The sequence below is a fragment of the Acinonyx jubatus genome, chromosome B3 (genome assembly GCF_027475565.1).
Source record: "Acinonyx jubatus isolate Ajub_Pintada_27869175 chromosome B3, VMU_Ajub_asm_v1.0, whole genome shotgun sequence".
NCBI lineage: Eukaryota > Metazoa > Chordata > Mammalia > Carnivora > Felidae > Acinonyx > Acinonyx jubatus.
Genome location: NC_069386.1, coordinates 11,791,378 through 11,814,404, shown reverse-complemented (window position 1 = coordinate 11,814,404; position 23,027 = coordinate 11,791,378). Strand labels below are relative to the sequence as shown.

The 23,027-nt window shown below is 58.9% G+C and overlaps 1 protein-coding gene across 1 annotated transcript in view; it reads left to right on the top strand.

The window, feature by feature from the left end:
- Positions 1–14,923, top strand: part of RGMA (repulsive guidance molecule BMP co-receptor a) — a 47,318-nt gene extending 32,395 nt beyond the window's left edge. Inside the window, exons 3-4 of the mRNA XM_027067974.2 lie at positions 3,757–4,271; positions 12,469–14,923. Coding sequence (XP_026923775.1) covers positions 3,757–4,271; positions 12,469–13,191 — 1,238 coding nt within the window. The 3' untranslated portion in view covers positions 13,192–14,923. The remainder of the gene's footprint in view (positions 1–3,756; positions 4,272–12,468) is intronic.
- The last annotated feature ends 8,104 nt before the right edge of the window (positions 14,924–23,027 follow it).

Here is a 23,027-nt window from a genome sequence, read left to right as displayed (position 1 = left end):
TGCAGATGGCTGAGAATTGGGATGGGCAGCACTTAGCGGGAGGGAGGGGTTGGAGGAGTCCCAGGTCACCTCTGTGTGGACCCTGCCTCAGGTGGAAGGCCTAGCTCCTGGGTGCAAGGGCAGCCCAAGAATGACCTCAGGGTCGCCCCCTACAGGTGGTGGGCGGAGCTGGCTCTTCAGGGCGGAGGCGGGGTGGCCCTGTTCCCCTGCGGCTCTGGGAGGGGGAGGGGAGCAGGTGAAGGAGCCCCTCGGAGTTTGAACTGAGAGGTGAAAGGCCTGGTCTCCGAGGGCTGGGGGCCTGGGGTCGTCCCGGGCTGCTTAGGGTTTGCTCCTTTTGGGAGAGCTGTCTCTTCTCTTTGTCCCCCTCTGCAGCCCCCTCCCACCCGAAGGAAATGCCCCATTCACACACTCCAGACTGGCTCGTCTCCAGCGGGGTTCCAGCTTGGCCCTTCTGTGACCGTTTGAAAAGAAAATGGCCCAACTCTAAAGAAGTGTGGCCTGCGGACCAGCAGCACGGGCCTCCCTTGGGCCCCTGACAGACACATGGGGCCCGCGGAGGCCCTGCTGCCCCAGCCCAGGCCGTTGGGGTGCAAGGCGTCATCCCAGGAACGCTGCTCTGAACAGAGTAGTAAGGGCCACATCTGTGGTGACCCCAGAACATGCAAGGGACCCCCTTTCGGGGCACCTCGGTAGGACTTCAGGCATGAACTCCAGACACACTGGAGAGCTCTGCAGCCGGGACCCTGCTCGGGGCCATTTTCAAGGCTGTGAAGATACCAGACTCTCATCACCCCTGGGGGGGGGGGGGTCCCCCATTTGTGGGGTTAGAGCCACCAGTGGCAGTCAGGAGTGAGACACCTTGCCTATCCCACATTGTGTGGGGGCTGGTCCTGCCCTAGGCCCCATTCCTGACCCCTGCCTTCCAGCCCCTGCCCAGCCTGTGGGCTGTACCCTGAGCTGTGGCCTCTGGGAACTGGGGGCAAGGCCACGGAGAGCCTGCGGATCACGGGTCTGCCAGCTGGTGGGGTCCTCGGGGAGAGGCTGAGGGTCGCTTTGCGGCAAAGCGTGCCCCTGACCTACTCGGCGACTGGGGAGGGGGGGCAGTCGTGAACGTGGTAACTATGTGATGACTTTTGGAACTGCCCACTGTGTGGGCTCTTAGGCCCAACAGGCCAGATTCAAGTCCTGCTTCAGCTTCTTCAGGGAGGCCTCGGGCCAGAGAAGCAGCCGTGCTGAGCCTGGCTTTGGCCTCGGGGCTGCCGGGAGGGCTAGCTGGAGTGAGGCCCTGGCCCGAGACTGAGTAGCTGTGACTTCACCCTCTGCCGTCCCGGGTCAGCTTCGGCGGGAGCTGAGGCCGGTGCAAGTCGTGCTCGGGCCGCAGTGGTCTGGTTATAAAGGGGCTAGGGGTCTCCTCTCTCCGCTTTGGGCACGGTGAGGGCCGGAGGGGCACCCACACCCGGCTGCAGGCCGGGCTCCCGAGGCTGGTGGGCGAGCGGTGGGCATAGCCCAGGCGACTGCCACTCAGCAGCGGCCTGTGCCCCATTCAGACAGTTGTCTTTGATGCCATGTCTCCAGGATTCTGAGAAAGCAGCATCTCGGGTCAGCACACCCGGAATGGGTGAGGCTGCCTGAGCGGGCGCTGCGGAGCCCTCCCCCTCCTTCCCCCCCTCCCCTCCACCACGAGGGGCTCCTCTACCTTCCCCCACGTAGGCCACGTTAGCATTTGGGGTAGGTTGGGTCTTGGGTGTCTTCGTAGGTTGGCGAAATACGAAGACAGCAGGAGCGCCTGGGTGGCTCAGTCAGTTAAGCCTCCGACTTCGGCTCAGGTCATGATCTCCTTGTTCCTGAGTTCAAGCCCCACGTTGGGCTCTGTGCTGACAGCTCGGAGCCTGGAGCCCGCTTCGGTTTCTGTGTCTCCCTCTCTCTCTGCCCCTCCCCCCACTGGTACTCTGTCTCTCTCTCTCTCTCTCAAAAGTACTAAACATTAAGAAAAAACTTGGAAAAAAAAGAAATATGAAGACAGCATGGCTGGAGACTCTCCCAGCTGCCTTTCAAAGGACACCTACCCCCAGGAGCAGGTTTCTGTGGGAGGGAGACCATGCAGGGTGGGGTGGCTGTCTCACCCACAGCTTTTCCCGTGTTCCCCAGGTGCCCTGTTGTTAGCCAAGTCTGCTTAAGTCAGCACACTTCTTCAACTTGAAAGCTATTAAAATGGAAAATCCGCGGCTCTTCTATTCTGTTGGTTTTATCTGTCCTCATACACGTTGAAGTAAATATGTGACTTCTCAAAAGAAAAAAAACGCCCACCCAGATTCCACCTGAAACAACCGAATTGGCCGGCAGTGTGACAAACACAGGAGAAGTTAGGGGAGGGGCCTGAATTTCGGGACAAGCGCTGGCTGCTCGTACCCAGGTGTGTGACCTGGCCAGGTCAGCCTCAGCTCCAGGCAGGTGCCTATGGAGGTGGCAGATCTCCCAGAGATGGGCCATCCAGGTGCCCACGCACAGGACAGCTGTTCAGGTGCCTCCCCCACGTATTTCTGTCCCAGGTTTTATTTGCAACTTGATTTTGTAGGTCAGAAGCCAGCACCAGAGAAGCAAACAGTTTTCCAAGGGTTCTTCATGAGCCAGGCTAGTGGCCTGGGCAGGACTGGCTGAAGCAACAGCCCCGTTCTGCTGATCGTTCCAGCCCTGGGCTGCAGCTGCCCCCTCCCCCCCCCACCTCCGCTGGTCCCCCAGCCCCTTTCACTGCTAGAGGCTGCGTAGAATGTTCTCTCCTGCTGCTGGGCTGCATGCCTGGCCACTGAAGTCACTACAGACTGTGCAAAAGAATCTGGGAGGCCGGGAAAGGGCAGGTTCTACGTGTCCAGGTACAAGACGCAGGTGTGTCAAAGCCCCAGTTTTTCAGGCGCGGTCTTTTGTAGCTGATTATCACTAAGGTCTCAAAGCTTGTCAGTGACTTTTTTAAAAACACAACTTAAGGCAGATCCAAGGTTATTACTGTCGGTTGCTTCCCAGCGTCCCCTCCTGAGCAGGATAAAGGAGGGATGGAACTGTGGCGACCAACAGGGAAGCTACTCTTGCTTTGCAGACAGGGTGACGGTAACCGGGTCTTCTGTGACCAAAGCTCACCGTCAACTAGCCAACATTCATGGAGCTTCTGATCTATGTCAGTGCCGTCCTTAGTGCCGTAACACTCTGAGCGGCCTCATAAGGTACATGCTACCATCATCCCGTTTTCTACAGAAGTATAATGAGGCACAGAGACGTCCAGTGATTTGTCCGAGGTCACACAGTAGCAGAGGCCAGGCCATATACTGAATAGTGGGGCTTAATTCCCAGCCAAATTTCTGTTGTTTTTGCCAAAATGCTTGTGGATCTCTGTGAAAGCATCAGCAGATGTCCAAGGCGGCAGGGTGGCTTTGTGAGCTCGCAAAGTCTTGCTGCCCAGAAACACTGACCACTCCTCTTTACAGGCTGGGGGCAGTGGGAGGGGCCTCCACCGGCCCTGGTGGCAGGCTGGTCTGCACGCCTGGCCACTTAGGGTCATTCTAGGCGGAAGTCTGGGAAGGGCAGGTTGCGCACTGCCCTGCCACCTGCGGGGACTCTTTGCCTTCTGCGTGCAAACGTGCGGCGCAGGTGGCGCCCCCTGGGAAGGGATGTCCTTGTGCGTGTGCCTGCGGCGCTGGCCCCCAGGGGTGAGGGGGCGGAGCTCGCCCAGGGATCTTGACGGCGTGTCCCTTCCTTTCCCCACAGCCACGTCCCCGTGCAAGATCCTCAAGTGCAACTCTGAGTTCTGGAGCGCCACGGCGGGCAGCCACTCCCCCACCTCGGACGACGCCCCCGAGTTCTGCGCGGCGCTGCGCACCTACGCCCTGTGCACGCGGCGCACGGCCCGCACCTGCCGGGGCGACCTGGCCTACCACTCGGCCGTCCATGGCATAGAGGACCTCATGAGCCAGTACAACTGCTCCAAGGATGGCCCCACGTCGCAGCCGCGCCTGCGCACCCTCCCGCCGCCGGGCGACAGCCAGGAGCGCTCCGACAGCCCCGAGATCTGCCACTACGAGAAGAGCTTCCACAAGCATGCGGCGGCCCCCAACTACACGCACTGCGGCCTCTTCGGGGACCCGCACCTCAGGACTTTCACTGACCGCTTCCAGACCTGCAAGGTGCAGGGCGCCTGGCCGCTCATCGACAACAATTACCTGAACGTACAGGTCACCAACACGCCCGTGCTGCCCGGCTCGGCCGCCACCGCCACCAGCAAGGTAAGCTGAGGCTGAGGCGTAGGTGTCCCTGCTGTGACCAGGGCCCAGACCAGACACCTCCTGCACCCTCCCAGTGTTCTTATTTTCAGTAAATGGGCTGATGACTTAGGAATGTCCAGAGAATCTTTGTCCTGAGATAAACCAACCAGGAACCCCCTCTTCATGCTGCCTGGAGTCTGGTATTTCTCAAACTGCCGGATACTGCCCACCAGGGGCTTGTGACATCAGTTTTCTGGGGTCAGGAACCAGCATACAAATGTCACCTTTTTTTTTTTTTTTTTTTTTAATTGGGCAGGGTAGAACAAGATGGCATAACCCAACACCGATAGAAAAGGCAGGTTGTGAATGCATTGTACGTGGTAAGGGGACACGTTTCAGGAAGCTCAGTATGTGTGCACGCATGTATGCGTGTCAGTGCAAATGCTGGGTCCGGCTGTTAACGTGGATTTCTTCCTGGGGTTATTGTCCACAACTTTTATTTATTTGTTTATTTTTGAGAGAGAGAGACAGAGCGTGAACAGGGGAGGGGCAGAGAGAGAGGGAGACACAGAATCCGAAGCAGGCCCCGGGCTCCGAGCTGTCAGCACAGAGCCCGACGCGGGGCTCGAACCCACGAAGCAGGAGATCATGACCTGAGCCGAAGCAGGTGGTGCCCCCATCCACTCTGCCACTTGTCCACAAATTTTAGAAACACTCGCCAGGGTACTCGGTTTCGGACTTTTGGGATATTCCTTTCTTGCCCCCAGACTGTATGGTGGTAGAATCCCAGTATTAAAACCCAATGAAAGAGGAGCCTCTCTACAGGTATGTTTCCATCATCACTCTCAAGGAGGGTGAACTCCTGTCCGCCCTGGACAAGTGTCCCCGACCAGCCCCTGGAGGTGACGGTCCTGCCCGGGGCGTCTCACGTGGCTGCACTGTTGCAGCATGAACAGATTTTAGAAGATGGTGGTTCTGGCCCCACCCCCACCCCCTCCAGGCCTGTGTGACACCAGATCTCTGGGTTGGGTCAGGCACGTGTTCTTTTTTTAAAGCCCCCAGTGTTGGCTCGTGGAGCAGGTGAGGGACGCCGGGTTGGGGGCCAGGGCTATAGGACGCTGATGGGGTCAGCAGGGCTGTGGGGTACCGTCCTGCCCTCTCTTTGCCCCACGCCTATATGGAGAGGCCGCAGCTCCAGAGCAGAGAGGGCGGTGGGGTCTGGGAACCGGGGGAGGTGGAACAGGTGAGGACAGAGAAGCAGCTCACAGAGCACCCCAGGGGCCACCCACACAGCTTTCCTCTCCTCCCTCGGGCCAGCCCCCAAATGGGATGCGCCTCTCCACCCAGAGTGCAGTCGGCTGGGAACAGCGAGCTAGCGTTGACCTGGGCCGGGTGGCTCTAGAAGTCGGCCACATTCTCGTTGCCATGAGAGGCGTTTCCGAACCATCTGGAGCCCCAGAGGCCGCTGAGAGCCGGTCGTCTTCTGACCCAAGGAGGCCTCAGTATCTGGGTGGCAAGATTCAAGTCCTGCTCACAGGGCCACAGCCAGAAGCAGCCACAAATGTGGCCTGTGGCCCAGGCCTTTGGACATCCCCATCCTCCACAGACCCTCCCTCCCCTCCCCACTTCCAAGAGAGTCTCCCGTGGCCTCCTCCTGAGACTGGGCCAGGGGGCGCAGCCTCAAGGCCAGGAGGCTGGTGGGCTCTGGGAGCCCAGGGGATGGGGATACGTGTGCCTCCTCAGGGCCTGGCCCACCGCAGCCCCCAGGGCTTTCCGGGTTGGCAGTGAGTCTGTTTTCCTAGGAAGAGCACGTTGCAAGGCGGCACATTGGGCAATGCCAGCTGGTCCACAAGGGCGTTTCTGTTCCTTCCTGTCCCTCCACGCCCAAGAGGAGGACAGTGAGGTGACCTGGCAGCCAGGAAAATTCCCGCCATCTCCCCCTGCTCCGGTGGCCCTTGCTGCCTCCAGAGGGTCTCTTCCCGGGCCCATCTGCAGGGGCGGCAACAAGTGGGTCTTTGCCCCGTGGCTGCCCTAGCAGGGTCCTGGCACCAGGCCGTGAAGCCTAGTGGGCGGCAGGGTTGTGGCCAGCGCCCTCTCCACCCCATCCGCCCTCTCAGCCCTCCATGGACAGCAGGGCCCACGTCAAGGACCCAGCCGCCTTCCCTGCGGCCCCTGCACCTACCCACCTCCCTCCTTCCCTAGAGCCAAGATAAATGAACGCCAGGAGCCTGAGGCTGCAGCTTCTAAATCCAGCAGCAAACATCCCGCGGGAGGGGACCTCGCCTCCCTGTCCCGTCCTGGCAGGGCCACACAGGGGAGTCTGAGGGTGTGAGAGCGACGCGGGCCTTGGAAGCCCTGCCCCTCCTAACCCAGGGCGGTGTGAGCACCAAATGTGATAACAGAGCCAAGCACAGACCTGGGAAGAATTGTGGGAGGAATCGTGGGCCTCTGCTCCCCACTGCCCCGTGGGGGTGGGGGAGGGGGGCGTGACAGGCTGGAGCGAGAGCCTTTGGACCACTTCCCGTTGGGTCGTACAGGCTGGGGTGACGTGCCTGGGCTTAGAACCCCTGGATGCCACCCCCCGTTCTTCACTGGCACACGCTGGGACCCCGAGCCCAGCGATGCTGTTCCCAGACCAAGTGGATCAGTCGCCCATTCGTTCTTGTGTGCTGTCTATTCAGACGCCCACCGTGCTCCAGATGCCCGCTGGGCCCTGTGGCCGGGAGAGGTGCCCGGACAGGGATGGGAGCACCTCTCGCCCTGTCCGGGCATGGAAGTTCTAGAAAGTAGGGAGCTCTACAGCAGAGCTCGACTGACCCAGCCCCCTTCTGCTGTGACCTAGGGTCACCTCGGTCATCCGGCAGGCTGAGAGCCCAGGCACCTTCTGTTACGCCCTCATCAGCCAGGAGGCAGCAGGAGGCCTGGCCGGACACCCGGCTGTGACGGGCTCAGTCTGTCTCAGGCCTCGGGGCAGACAGGGTACCCGGCTGAGAAACATCAGTGGCCGGTTTCCAGCGCCCTGGGCCTGCCCGCGCCTGTTTTTTTAGGTCTCCGCCACGCAGGTGTGTTGGTTTTGTTCATTCATTGATTCGGCAAACGTTGACGAAACACCCCTTTCGCGGCAGCCTCGGTGCTAGGTGCCTCCTCCCCTCCTGGCACCTCCCAGGCTGAGGATGGAGAACAAAGCTGGCCGAGGGGTGCCTGAGGTGGGTGCAGGATGCCGAGGCCCTTGGGTGCCCCCGGCTCTGCCCAGAGCACTGGGCGGGGCCTCCTCCACGCCCTTCTGCGGAGCCTGGCATGGAGGGACGGGAGCAGAAGCCTGAGGGAGAGATGGGAGGGCAGCCTGGAGCCTCGGGGGAGGCAGCGGAAGCCAAGAGGCTGTTACCTCTGAGGGGCCTTCGTGCCTCCCCACGAGAGCCTTCTGCCTGTCTCTTCTGCCCACTTGAACCCGCTGTTCTCGGCCCACCCCTCACCCAGAGGGCCTTGGCTCGTTTCCTGTGATACAAGCATCATCCAGCCCGGCCCCGTGTTCTCGTAGGTGATCAAGATGTAGGGTTTTCCAGCTCAAGCCGACATTTTAGCCAGCTTCCCGCCCCCACTTCCCCCGGCTTCCTTCTGTGCCCAGCCCCCAGCTTCACTGTGCTGGTAGCACCCCATTGCACAGATGTGAAAACTGAGGCTCAGGGAGGAGAGGAACTGGGGTCTCTGCTCTGCCCTCCCCCTCCCCTCTAGAACTTACCACGTGTCCCACTGCCTCACTCATCTATTTGATGTGTCACCCCTAGAGTGTGAGCTCCTTGAGGACAAGGGTCTTGGACTATTCAGCCCCCTCATGTGGATACAGCTCCCAGTGCCAGGCCTGGTGTGGGGGGGGGGGGCAGGGGGGGCTCAGACCCCTCTGGGCAGGGGGGGCAGCAAAGACAGGAGTGGCAGCCGCACCCGTGGCCATGCTGGCAGCGAGCCGCCCGGCTTTCGACAGGCCCCTTCATGCTGTTACTTGTGGTTGAGTCCCTGGCACTGGTACCAAGAAGAGTCTAGCAGCCTGTCAGCCTTCCAGGAGTCTGTCTCCACGAGAGATGACGGTTAGAGGGAAACCAGCCTTTCCTGTTCCAGGAGGCTGATGGCACTTGGAAAGCAACAGCACCCCCCTCCCCACCCCCCCCCCCAGCACACCAGGCAGGGACACCAGAGCCCCTCGTCCCTCACCCCCTTCCCAATGGCAGGACCACCCACTGTCCAGACCACCCTGGCTGCACCTCCCGGCCCCCCACAGGCAGCCTCCACATCAGGGCGGGAGCCGCGGGATGGAGAGAAGGAAACAGCAGGAGGTAGAACTGTGAGGTCGCCATTTTGGTAGGCCGGCGAGGGCAGATGGCAGTGGCCGAGGCCCCCGCGGGGCTCAGAGAGTAGGGCTCAAAGCAGGATGGAGAAGCCATGGCCACCTTTGACATCCCACAGCAAACCAGAAGTGCGCTGCTTCCCGGGACCAGGCGGTGGCCTCAGAGGGAGGGTTGGGGGACTGGGGGCCAGTGCCCGATGGGCTGTGCACAGCCGGGCCTCTGGTGCGGCACTCCACGGACTCTGGCCGGGTCCCCAGCCTCCAGCCTGGGAGCACCAGCCCCTCCTCGTGTCCCGTGTGGACAGCAGAATGTGCCCCCCTCCGTCCTGACCGTTCCCCGGGCCCCACAGGCACAGCACCGAGGGCCCAAGACTGCCGGGGACCCGCGAGAAAGCTTTCATTTGTTTTAAAGTTGGAAGGAGAAAATCAGCATAAGCCAACCGAGACTGTCTTGGCCTGGATCCCAATGCAGTCACAAAATGTAGTTTTAGTATTTTGGAGGGAGGAAGGGGCCCACAAAGGCCCAAGAGCCTGGAGCCCCCAAAAGTCCAACTGTCCATCTCTCCTCACCTTTCTGAGTACTGGGGTGACAAGGGGGAGTTTCTCTCTGAAGGCCCAGGCCCTCCTGCTCTCCCAGCCTGGTCACCCCTATGCTTTACAGTGTGGGGGCGCCCACAGAGCAGCGATGAGACCGCCCTGGACACCTCCAGCTGGGCCCTGGCTACCGTGTTGGTTTGCCCGGCCTAGAACTTTCTGTGGCCCCTGGGCCACCCCGTCCAGTCCTTAGTCTGTTCCCCTAGCTCTGCTCCTGAGGCCCCAGGCTGATGGCTCTCTGCCGCGTCCCCCTCAGCCTCCTGTCTGTGCCCCAGGGCCACGCCCGCACCCCCGGAATTGCAGCCGCACCGTCTGGCCTGGGGCCGGCTCCAGACCCCGCCCTCAGCCCTGGCCTTTCCCGCCCCTCAGCCTGAGCCGAGGTCCTTCACAGCTGTCCTGCCTCCCCCTGCCGGTAGGACCTGCTTGCGGTTTCTAACGTGCCTGGGCCTCGCCCTTGTCCTACACCCACTGTTTGACCAGAAACTCCCGTAGTGCTTCACAGCGTCACCCACCCTCTACCCCGAGGGCCCCCCTAGGCAGTCATCCGCTGCCACGTCGACCAGGGTGCCAGGCACAGAATTCAGCCACAGCCAGGGCGTCCGTGTTGTCAGCAGCGGCCTGCCTCTTACCAGGGCCCCCTGGACCCGCGGCCCCTCTGAGGTGTGTTACCCCCTCAGCTGGCGAGGAGGGCAGCTCCTGAGGGGCAGGAGGTTGGGACTTGGTGGCTGGGGAGGGGAGAAGGGAGGGACAAGTTCTAGGAATAGTGGCCAGGGGTAGGGCAGGGATTAGGCGTGGGGGTAAGCAGGGAGCCCCAAAAGGCCTTGGGTGCCATCTTGCCCCATGACCCCACCTGCCTCCCTGGGTTTGGTCTGGAGTCCGGGTTCCAGCTGCCCTTGGCTCAGGGGGCAGTGGCCTTAGAGGCACCCGGAGCCACCAGTGGTTAAAAGCTGGCACCTGGGAACAGGAATGAAGGAGGGGTGGTGGTTGCTCTCCCAGATTTGACTCATGTCTCCAGCCCATGCCGTCTTCCCGGTTGGGACCATGCAGGAAGGAGCAGGGAAGGGAGCACCTCACCCAGGACAACGCGGGGAAAGCACTCACTCCCTCGTCCGTTTGTCTCTCCTCCTTCTCCCAGGCCTCCCACCCTGCGGGCTTGTGGCTGGAAAGAGCCCAGGGGCTGGAAACCAAGAGACTAAACCCACCTCTGCCTTTTGCTGCCTGTGTGAGCCATTGTACCTCTCTGAGCCTGAATTTCCCGCACCATAAATGGGAGGTCCTGTCCTTGTCCCTGGCAGTGACACACAGGGCTAGAAGCCATACACACAGGGCCCAGCACGGCAGATGCAGCCAGCGGCAGTGCCCATGTCTGTGGTTCCCAGGAGGACAGTTACTGGTGGAGCCACACAGCCACCCAGCCACTTGCTTCTCCTCCAGCAGCTGCCCCTCACCCCCCAGCTGCAGGCACCAGCAGAAATGGGCCTTCCTCCTCCGGCCCTGGCCAGGGCTGCATGCTCAGCATGGAACCCCACCCCCGTCTTCCTTCCTCCACTTCCTCTTCCTCCTGCTCACCTCCAAGGCCCAGCTAGGTGGCCCTCGGGGCAGCCCTGCCACAGTAGCCTCTGCTGGCCTCTGCCTGCTCATTCTTTCTCGGTTATGTTCAGCCAGTGGCTCACAGTCCTCTCGAAGGAATTTGGCTGCAGGTCCGCCGGCGGCTTGAAAGATTGTGCTAGATGATTGTGGACCGTATTCGTTTCCTACGGCCGCTGTAACGAATACCACAAACTCAGTGTTTCAAACAAGCAGAGATTTATCTCTCATAGCTCTGGAGGCGAGAAACCTGAAATGAGTCTTTCAGGACTAACACGAGGGTGTTAGGAGGGCCAGTCCTTCTAGAGGCTCCCAGGAGAATCTGTTCAGTGCCTCTTCCAGCCTCTGGTGGCTGCCGGCACCCCTGGGCTGTGGTCCCATCCCTCCCGTCTCCGCCTCCGTGGAGAGAGCCCTCGCCTTTTCTGTGGTCAGATCTCCCCCTGCCTCCCTCTTAGGAGGATACGTGTGATTATATTTAGGGCCCACCCAGATAATCCAGGATGACCTCTCCATCTCGGTATCCTTAACATAATCACATCTGCAAAGTCCCTTTTGCATATAAGGTAACATTCACAGTTGCGGGGATTAGGGCCTGATATCCTGGGGGTCATTACTCAGCCTACTATAGTAGATAATGAACTTTTATTTTTAATTAGCTATGCTTTTCTTTTTATGGTTCATCTCTCTATGTAGTAAATGATCTGGTGTCCTATTTAGGGTAGTGATCTAAAGTTCCCCTTCTAAGTCAGTTGTTTTGTTTTGTTTTGTTTTACAGTAAAACAAGTGTGGGTTTTTTTACTTCGTTTTTAATTTTAATTTTTTTAATGTTTATTTTTGAAAGAGAGGGACAGAGTATGAGTCAGGGGTCGGGGGGCAGAGAGAGAGGGAGACACAGAATCCGAAGCAGGCTCCAGGCTCTGAGCTGTCAGCACAGAGCCCGATGCGGGGCTCAAACTCACAAACTGTAAGATCATGACCTGAGCCGAAGTCGGATGCTTAACCGACTGAGCCACCCAGGCACCCCAAAGTTTTTCATTTTTATTCCAGTATAGTTAACATACAGTGTTACATTAGTTTCAGCTGTACAATGTAGTGATTCAAGAATTCTATAATCAGTGCTCATCATGATAAGCGTATTCTTTTTAATTTTTTTTAAAAATGTTTTAAGTTTATTTATTTTGAGAGAGAGAGAGAGAGAGAGAGAGAGAATCCCAAGCAGGTACCACACCATCAGCACAGAGCCCAACGTGGGGCTTGAACCCACCAACCATGAGACTGTGACCTGAGCCAAAACCGAGAGTTGCGCGTTTAACCGACTAAGCCACCCAGATGCCCTATTAAGTGTCCTCTTAATCCCTGTCACGTATTTCCCCCATCCCCCCACCCACCTCCCCTCTAGTAACCATCAGTTTGTTCTCTAGTAAGACTCTGTTTCTTGGTTTCCCTCTCTCCTTTTGTCCCCCCTTTGTCTCACAGTAAAACTAGTTGTTTTAAGGAAAAGTACTAAGTGCATAATAAGGCAGGTGGCACCGAAAGGTGACCAAAATGGGCAATCGGGGCATCTTGGGGGCTCCTCCTGTCCCCAGCATCGCCAGCATGGGGCTGGGCCTTCCTCTCTGACCCCCCCCCCCCCCGCCACCATCTCAGCACCGCCTAACGCCCTCTCTCCACCCCTTTCCTGCCCCCCCTCCCCCCCAGCTCACCATCATCTTCAAGAACTTCCAGGAGTGCGTGGACCAGAAGGTGTACCAGGCTGAGATGGACGAGCTCCCGGCCGCCTTCGCCGACGGCTCCAAGAACGGTGGGGACAAGCACGGAGCCAACAGCCTGAAGATCACGGAGAAGGTGTCAGGCCAGCACGTGGAGATCCAGGCCAAGTACATCGGCACCACCATCGTGGTCCGCCAGGTGGGCCGATACCTGACTTTCGCCGTCCGCATGCCGGAGGAGGTGGTCAACGCCGTGGAGGACCGGGACAGCCAGGGCCTCTACCTCTGCCTGCGCGGCTGCCCCCTCAACCAGCAGATCGACTTCCAGGCCTTCCGCGCCAACGCCGAGGGCCCCGGCACCCGCAGGCCGGCCGCCGCCAGCCCCGCGCCCGCAGCCCCCGACACCTTCCCGTACGAGACGGCTGTGGCCAAGTGCAAGGAGAAGCTGCCCGTGGAGGACCTCTACTACCAGGCCTGCGTCTTCGACCTGCTCACCACGGGCGACGTGAACTTCACGCTGGCCGCCTACTACGCCCTGGAGGACGTCAAGATGCTGCACTCCAACAAAGACAGGCTTCACCTGTATGAGAGGACTCGGGAGCCGCCGGGCCGGGCCGCCGCGGTGGGGCTGCCCCCCGCCCCCCGGCCGCTCCTGGGCAGCCTCCTGCTCCTCACGCTGCTCCCCGCCGTCCTGGAGGCTGTCGCCGCGTAGGGCAGAGAGGCGGGCGCTGCCTGTCCCTGAGCCGGGGGAGGGGGGGGGTGGGGGGAGCGGCTGCAGGGAGACCGGGGCTGTCGGGGGAAGGGAGGGCATCCTCCCGGGGTGGGGGGGGTCAGGAGCCGAGGCGGCCGCTGGCCAGTGGACTGTGGAGGGTTACCTCACAGCTGCCCTGGGCCGTCGGCCGGCAAGGGCTGGGGCAGGGGGGCGGCCTCCCCCCTACTCTGCCTGCAACGCGTCATTGTCGTCGGCGGGGAGGCCGCGAGAGGTTGTGGTGACCGGTGCTGTGATGTTTGTGACAATAGAGCTGTGTGAGAGGGGGAGCCGCTCCCCTCCACCGCCCCGCAGTATGAATGTGCAAAACAGAGCCCCTCGGGCCGAAGCCCCCCACCCCGCCCTGCCAGAGACACTGGGATCGATCAGAGTCGAGCTCCTCCGCCCCCTCCACCCCGCAATGCACTGAAACAGGCCCAGCTGACTGCTGCCCACGCCCGCCACACGCGCACACACACACACACACACACACGAGCACACTCGTGCACACTAAGCTGAGGGGCTGAGGCATCCGAGAGGCTGGACCCCCTCCCCAGGCAGGGCCTCCTTTCCCCCTGGGCCTTAGGACGACCCCCAGGAATCGTGACCCTTTGACTGAGAGGTTGTGCCCACCTGGTGCCTTCCTGCCCGCCCATGGCCTCCCTGTGAGCCGAGGAGACCGTGTGCAGTGTGGCCACTCTGCCCCTGCTTTGGTTCCCAGGCCCCCTGCCTGACAGCCTGCAGCTGACGCCACTCGTGGGCTCAAGTGCCCTCCTCTGGTTCCTTCCCTCCCCGTCCCCCATTCTCCACCGTGCTTAGGAGGTCTCGTCCTCATTTCTAAATGTCTAAACAGAACTCTCCCCGCCCCCACCTCGATTTCTGTTCCCTTCTCTCCAGCAGGTGGCAAGAGCCTCCTGGGTTGGGGAGCGTGGGCTGCAGGGCGTGGGCAGGAGGTGCAGTGGACGGGGCCAGCTGGCCTGCCCTGATTCTCTTCGTCCTCCTCACCTGCTCCCCCGGAGCCCTGCTCCCGCCCGCCCGTCCACCCAGGTCTGCGTGCTGGGGAGAGGAGCGGGGTCTGCCGGTCAGGGTCAGACGCTCCCTGCCCCGAGCGTCCCTGGACGGTCTCGTCCCTCTAGTCCCCTCCCTTAAGCCCATGGCCGCACAAACCAGGAGAGGCTTGCCTCCGAGAGCCCCGGCGCCCACCTCCTGTCAGCCCAGGCCGCCGATCCGAGGAGCCCCGAACCGGTCCCGCCTCTGCTGCTGTTCCGGAGAACCCAGGGACCGACACCGGGCTGGGCTCCACGCCCGAGGGTGCGGTGCCCGCGGCGGGCGGTTCCCGCAGCCCCGCACTGTCCGGCCCCTCTGCTGTTCCCCAGGGACCTCTCATACACTGGCCCGGGAGGCTCCCCGCCTCCTCCCCAAGAGGTCCCCTCTCTCTGCCCAACCCCGGGCAGGGCAGGCGGGTGGGAGGCACGGCCCCGGCCCGCCCTGCTGGTCTTTAGATGGTCCCTATGTCGGAAGTAAAAAGTGAAGCACTTTATTTTGGTTGTGTTTGATCGCGTTCTGCTTGGAAGTGGGGACCCCTCACTGCGTCCTTGTGTCTGCGACCTGTGTAGAGTGTCACCGCATGTACATATTGTAAATTATTTATTAACGGCTAAATGCAAGTAAAGTTTGGGTTTTTTTTGTTTTGTTATTTCCTTTTGGACTGCGTGTTGGAGTTTGCTTTCTGAATAGACTGGATCCTTTGCAGGGGTGGCGAGTGGGGCACCCTGCTGGGCGTCCCCTCACCGTGCGGACATTTGGGTGGGGCTTAGCGCGTATGTGCGCATGCGCTTACGCGGCAGTCGTGCATGCTGGTGAAGGGGAGAGTAGTTTAACACAGGCCCCCTACTTCTCTAAAATTACTTTTTCTTCTTACGGGGCTTGAGGCGTCCAAGTTTTCTTGCCCTGGTAAGGCTGGAACAGTGTTGGAGACAGATGGCCACGTGGCAGAGGAACATGAAGGGGGTGGGGGGCGCGAGGTTGGGTGGGCTGGCCTCAGATCCAGGGTGACGCCCTCTCGGCCGCCACCCTCCCTGCAGGTCCCCTACTCCCATAGCCCAGGTACGCAGTGATGGCTCCACAGAGGGGACCGAGGCTTGGGGGACCAGGTTCACCGCTGGCTGTCATCACATTTCATCTCTTAAAACTACCCAATGAATCAGGAACAAATTCATGCCCATTTTACAGACAAAGAAACAGAGACTCCAGAGAAATGGATCGACTTGCCTAGGGTCCTTAGCGAGGGCAGGGCCACGACGTATACACCTAGGTCCGTTTTGCCCTGTGTCTGCTCTTAACGCCAAGTATGAGGCACGATAGCAGCACTGTTAAGCTAGGCCACATCCTGGGCTCTCCATTTTCCTGGCCCTGTGACCTTGAGCAAGTCACTTCACCTCTCTGAGCCTTTGTTTCCGCCTCTGTGAAGTGGGGAGTATCTATCACACAGGGTTAATTCCTATCAAAGTACGTGGGGGCGTCCAGTGGGGGCGTCCAGTGCTGGTATCGCTGTTTCCCCAGAGCAGGAGGGGTCGCGTGAGGCACTGAATGGGAGGAGAGTGGGGAGGGCCACATAGACCCTTGGAACCTTGGGAGAGAAGCAAACCGAAAAGCTAGTGAGGGAAGGAATCCACTGAATGAGCATGTAACCTGTCCAAACGGGAGAGGAAGGTCAAAGGCAGGAAGGGAAAACTTTCTAGAACCCAGCTCTCACACAGGCTCCCAGAAGGAACACGGGACTCGTGGGCTTTGGGAGGAAGAACCAGACTAACAAGACCAAACGTACCTATGCATCTGACCCCGTTGCCCGAACTGTCAGCACCCACAGGCCTCTCTGTCAGTAGCAGCCGGGAGGGAACGACACGGGGCCAACAGAGCCCCTGGCACTGGGCCGATGCAGAAGAACCGATTACTGAGAAGCCAGGGCGCACAAGATTGAAAATAAAAAATCCCGTTCGCCATCAGATGAAAATGTGACGGCCCTTGCCAGAAAGTATTCTTGGTTTGGAATCTGGACAGGCCCCTAAATTTAACCAGCTGGAATTCTTTCCCAGTGCCATGCTGGTAGTTGCCCATGAACATGGAAATTTGCATTTCATCATGAATATGGAACACAGTCTTCAGCTAAAAGACGCCCAAGAAGAGGCTTCGTCTTGCACCGCGGGCCGGGTTCGGAGCGTGGCGTCTTCTGTGGCCGTGGGTCGGAGGCCAGCCGGCCTGGAGGGAAATGCGCTGGCGGATGGAGGTGCGATACCTCGCTGCGTCCCGGCGTTCCGATGTGTGGCAGAAACTCGGAGACGTTGGGCGGCGGACTAGAATTTGTAAGGAGAGAAGACAGGGGAGAAAGGAAGGGGGGAAGCAAATGAAAGGAGGGTCCTGTATAACGAAGGGGGCAGGTTCTGGGATGAAGAGAGTTCCCGGGACCCTTGGGCACGGCAGCAGTGGAGCCAGGCACGAGTGGGGCTCGTCAGAGCGATGCCGGCCAGCGGCGTGGAGCAGGAGGCGGCCCTCGGGCTTGGGCTGCGGGCCCACTTGGCGTCCAAACTGGCTCTGCCTGTCGCTAGCTGTGTGGTCTCCCTCGGATTTTTGGAGCCTCAGATTCCTTATTTGTAAAACAGAATTAGGAGTACCTGCCTCCCAAGGTCATTATCGAAATCCAACGAGCTAATGCTCATAAATTGCCTCGCACCTGGGCCCTAGCGCAGCCCAGAGAAGCTGCCAGAAATGGAGGTCCTCTCCCACTGCAGGGGCAGGTGCTCCTTTATCCATTTGACAGTTCTTAAAACTTTGTAAGTTTTATTTTGAGAGAGGGAGAGTACGAGTGAGGGAGGGGCAGAGAGAGAGGATCCCAAGCAGGCTCCACGCTATCAGCACAGAGCCCGACTCGGGCCTCAAACTCACGGGACTGGGAGATCATGACCTGAGCAGAAACCAAGAGTCGGACGCTTAACCGACTGAGCGACCCAGGCGCCCCTTCACTGGATAATTCTTTCATGATCGCCGGCACTGAGGGCATTCGGCAGAGGCCACACGTTGTCACTGGGGAGACCAGTCACTACACGGCACAGGGACACAGTCGAATGTCCCGCGCTGACCATCACCACAAAGGAAAGGGAAGCAGGTTCATCTGCAAGAGGCCCACCCGGGTTGCAGGCAGGCGGGGAGGAGCCTCCATCTGGGGTGGGGGTGGGGCACCTTTTTCCAGATCACCTGGGTGGATTTGGGGAATGAGCCTGGCCAAGATCCGGGGAGAGCCTTCTGTGCAGACAGGTCAGGGAGCGCAAGGAGCCTGGCCCGGCAGCGGCAGAGTTTCAGGGGCAGCAGAATATAATGGGGCTGGACGCAGCGAGCGGGCGGACCGGGGTCCTGGTGAGGCTCCAGGGCCCAGGGAGGGAGCACCGCAGACTGGCGGACCGGAGAGGGGGGCGTGATGTTTTGTGCCAGGGGTCCGAGGAAGCCATCTGCAGCTCCGAGCAGGGGCGGCATGTGTCCGACTTGGGTTTTAAAGGGATCATCTCGGCCATGGTGAGGTGGGGGAGAGAGAGGAGGCTGGGGACGCCAGCGCAAAGCTAGCGGGAAGTGGGATGGCCAGGGTGGTGCCGGAGGCGCCAGGAATGATCTGCTTTGGGATAGAATATGGAGGTGCTGCCGGCCGGTTGGCCGAGTGGGAAAACCAGGTGTGGGCACTGAGCGCCTGGGTAAACTGTGGCGCTGCTTACTGAGCCACGGGAGCAGTGGGTTTGGGACACGTTATTTGGGGACAAAAATCGTACTTTGGGACACATCAGAAACCACACGCAGCTGGACTGTCTTTAATTGTTCAATTAAATGACGTACACTTCCCAGGAGCAAATGTTTAAGGGGTGCAGCCCTTGTAGAAGAAACTTGCAAAGCTAAGGGAAGATGCCGTCGCTGAACAAGCCGGTGGCAGGGCTGTGGTTGGTAAGACTGGCAGGGGGGGTCTACCGGTTGTCACTTGGTGGCTAGGCCCAAGGCCACACTCCCCGTGGCTCCGGGTGACCCTGGGCCACGTGCGTGGGAAAGGACAACTGGCTGACCGAGATGGGGCTTTACCCCAAATACCAACTTCAGTGCACGGACTGAAGTTCTGATCTGGGTGGGGAGCACGGTGTTGAAACTGTAAAACAGAAACTTCAGAGAATAGCAAGGACCCCTGGGAGGGGCGGTATCAACTCCCTGCGGCTCCTGGCTGGTAGCCTCCGTGGGCTAGAAGGAGGCCACTTGCTCCTGGCCTTGCCGCTTGCTGGCTGTGTGACCTGGAACCTCAGTCCCCTCGTCTGCATTATGAAGGTGGTGGCTGTCCCGCAGGGATACCTGGGAAGACCGGTACAAGGAATAACAGAATATAGGGAGCTCTCCCCAAGCAAGCCATAGACCCCGACAAGCATTTACTCCCTCCCCTTCCCATCCCACGGGTCACACCACCTTCATGGGTTCACGGCCTGAGCTGGCATCCAGGGGGAAGCCCCTGGTCCTGCCTGCCCCCAGGCTGAGACCTGGAGAGAGGGCACTTGAAGCAAAGTCCCAGCCTGTAGCCTCACACGTTCTGTGTCTCCCACCAGACACTAAAGGTGGGTGGGGACCCTACTCTGCTCCGTGTGTTCGTCTCTTAGGTGTGGTCTTAAAATCACATCTCTTTGGTCTGATTAGCCTTAGCTGTCCAACTCCTGAAATAATTGAAGAGCAGGGCGCCTGGGTGGCTCAGTCGGTTGAGCGTCCAACTCTGGGTTTTGGCTTAAGTCATGATCTCACAGTTCATGAACTCAAGCCCTGCATCAGGCTCTGTGCTGACAGCATGGACCCTGCTTGGGATTCTTTCTCTCTCTCTCTCTCTCTCTCTGCCCCTCCCTGGCTTGCTCACTCTCTCTGAAAGAAAGAAAGAAAGAAAGAAAGAAAGAAAGAAAGAAAGAGAAAAAGGAAGAAAGAAAGAATTGAAGAGCTCTTTATCCAGCTCCTACTTGGGCCAGAGAAGCTTGGTGTTCTGGCCAGGGGTCAGTGGGAACCCCGCACGCCCTAATCAGGAGTCCAAGGACCTCTAATTCCATGGAGGCGCTTGTTGCCCTGGGAAACCGCCACCTCCTGAATGTGTAGGCTGAGGACCCCACCACCTGTTTCAACAGCTTCCTCTTAGCTAACTTTGGGCTTTCTGCACCTTTGACCATTTAATCATTTCCTGCCTAGGACGTGGGGAAGTGCCTAGTACCCTGAAGGAGAGGAACAGAAAGGAGTATTCTCAGAAAGTTCCAGCAGAATGGACTTAATTAAGAGATGGCAGTGGTGGATATACAAGGCATGGTGTGGTGGAAGTGTGGGGGTTTCTAGGATCAGGGGACACAGTCCCAGGCAGCCTAGATCCTGAGGCCAACGAGGGCACATGACCTGGCCTCATTTCATCCTTGCCCAGAGGAGTGCTGTGATGGCCCATGGATTCTTCCACATTTGAAGCCATCTCGACTCACCTGATGCCTCCCTCTGGCAGGAGCCAGAACCTTCCCCAGGCCAGATGAGTTTGCTTTGTCCAAAGCAGTGGTCAAACCTACTGACCATGTGACAAGGGCGAGATGTCATTGTTCTCAGCCTCAGCTCCCTCTCAACCATGAGGTCCTCCTAAAGATGAAATACCTACACATGAACCTGACCTTGCGTCTTGCAATTGCCTTGACAATTTTCACGACACCCTAGAAGGTAGTTGCCATTGCCTAGTTCCCAGATGAACACCCACACCCATGCCACCTACCTGCTCTTCTCTTGAGGGCAGAGAAGGGGTTCGAGAGCCCCACACATCGGTGGAGTCAACCCAGGGTTCTGGTCCTGGGTGAGCAGGGAGTGGGGCCAGACCCCTGCCTGGAGGCTGGGTGGGTAGAGGGACTTCAAACCTGGACCCTGAAGAGAAGGAGGATGGGAGAGAGGGTCCCTCAGATCTGAAGGCTGAGAGGCTTAGAGTCCAAGAAGGAGATGGCCCCAGGGTTCCAGAGACTTCTTGGCTGAGTCACCACAGTCCAGGGGTGGTCATCAGCTTCCCCAGGTGGGGGACAAGCCTTCTCGGCAATCCCAAACATGATCCAGCTGCTGGTACGGACCCGCCCCCATTTGCATGGAGACTGGAGTCACCCCAGCGTGACAGCTACATTTTTTGGCCACCTGCCACCTGCCAGGCACCCTGCCAAGTGTTTGATTCCAGTAGTGATTTATCATGGGGGAGCCCCCTTCTAGCCACCTCCCTCCTGGAGTTCAGGTGGCTTGAAGCCCAGGCTCCATCCTAGAGCCTTGGTGAGCAGGGCTCCCGAGTGGCCTTCAGGCCCCCAGCCTTGACCACCAGAAACCAAAGGCCAAGGTACAGGGCCAGGGCCCCTCTCCCCTGGGCACTGCAGGACAACTGCATGTTGAGCTAACACAACTTTTCCTTTGCTAACGATTGGGGATGAACCCCTAAGGCAAGTGGCCCCAGCCTCGTCCCTCTGGGGTGTCCACTCTGTAGGTCTAACACGGCCACAAAGGCATTCCTGCCTTCCTTTCTCTCCCTCCCTCCCTTCCTTGCACAAACATTTTAGGAGCATCCCTTATGTGTCCCATCATGGTCTGGGCTTGTGGGATCCATTTGTTTATTCCACATAATAATCACTGAGGCCCTATGGGGTGTCGGCACGAGGCTCCGTGTTGGGGATCGAGCAGTGCAGTTGACCCCAGCAGATGAATGTGCCTGCCCGAGCGGGACCGACTTCTTGAGAGAGAGGCAGACAGTGCACGAGTTAGTTTGCTGTGAGCAGAACAGGGAAGGGAGTGCAGAATGGCCGGTTCTCCCCACTTGTTAGTCCTCTGTCCCCAAGCCAGTCACACATGGCTTCTGAGCCTGCTCATCGATAACAGGGGGAAGGTTAGGGCTGAGTCCCAGGGCCTGCAGGAATAAGATGACACCAGTGGGACGGTACTTGGGTGACAGTAGGGGAAGCCATCGAAGGAGGCAGTGACAAGGTGGCCCTGAGAGGTGGGGGGAGCTGGCGTGCAGTCTGAGCTCCACCCCTCACTAGACGTGTGATCTTGGGCACATTTTCTAAAGTCTCGGGGCCTCGTGATGCTCAACTAGAAAATGGGGATAAATCCTGCCTCCTAGCATTTTCATGAGGACGTGATTCTAAAAATACAATAAAGCAGGGGCGGCCGGGTGGCTCAGTGAAGCATCTGACTCTCGGCTCAGGTTGTGATCGCGCGGTTTGTGAGTTTGAGCCCCGCGTGGGGCTCACGGCTGTCAGCACAGAGCCGGCTTTGGATCCTCTGCCCCCCTCTCTCTCTGCCCCTCCCCTGTTCATGTTCTCTCTCTCTCTCTCGCTCTCAAAAATAAATAAACATTAAAAAAATACAATCAAGCAAAGGGCCTGGAGCCTGACACCCAGTAGCCATCTGCAGATGGTGGCTTTTGCTCTCACAGGCACATCCCATGGGGCTGCTTCATTTACTCTTAAGTTCAGGTCACAAACAGCTCAAGGTCCCCAAACATACATGACATGCAGACCCCTTCCGGGAGCCAGTGTTTCTCCAGTCCCCCCATGGCTGGAGTTTTTATAATTCATGAGGCTAGGTATAAATTCTTAATTGTAATAAATTGTAATTATAGCTCCTTTCAACTATAAATCCAGACACACTTACCAATCAAGCATAAACCAAACGCAAACAAATTGCATTAAATTGCAGTGATGAATGACACTGTTTTGCTGACGCCGAGTGGGCCCTCTTCGTGTGACGAAGGTGGGGTTGTCCGGCCCCTGTCATTGCTGCCAGGCAGTGACTCCGGACCCCGCCTTCTTTTCACTCTTCAGACCCCGTCGAACTTGTTGCCTTGTGTCCCCCTGTCCACCTGGGTAAGTAGCACTGACTGCTTTGTGCCAATGTAACGCCAGAGTCCTGGGTTCCTTTCTTCTCCCCATTCTTCCAGATCATCCAGGATTCGCTTAGATTAATTCTTTAAAGTGTTCACCAAGGGGCACCTGGGTGGCTCAGTTGGTTAAGCGTTGACTCTTGGTTTCAGCAGGTCATGATCTCATGGTCATGGGATCGAGCCCCACATCCGGCTCTGCACTGAGCCCTCTCTCTCTCTCTCTCTCTCTCGGCCCGTCCCCCTGTTCGAGCTCTCTCTCTCTCTCAAAGTATTTTTTGTAAATGTTCATCAAAAGGAAAACAGAAAAATTTTAAATTCTTCCAGGTATCTCTAAGAACGATCCGCCCCATCATACGTCTGTAGGCCCCAAGTTTGGGAAACACCAAGCCAGTGTGCAGTCCAGAGGGAATTAGCTAATCTGATTACTATTTGTACCCGCTGGCAGAGCAGGCCTCAGAGAGGATTTCAGGGAAGGAAAGAACGCTCTGGGGCAGTGGGGACACAGTGATGTGTGGGATGGGGCTCAGAGGAGGCCCACAGGCTCTGTGGTGGGGCCCCCTGAAATGTGGGAAGAGGAGCCAGGGAGGCCCACAGAGGCTTCATCTCTAGGCTCTCGGGGGCAGGGAGGGGCAGGGTGTGGGCTTGACCCCAGGACAGGTTACCAGGCTTAGGCGGGGCCACGCCGAGGACCCCAAGCCTCGAGAAGTTGGCCACAGTAATGATGGTCCACCTTGCACTGTCCTTAGCACGTGCCAGGCACTGCTCCCCCATCAGGTTTGGGTGGAACTATTCCCTCTGAAGGTTAACACCTGGCCCAGCTCGCGACAGTCGGGGGTGAACCCTGACTTGAAGGTGGACGGTGTCT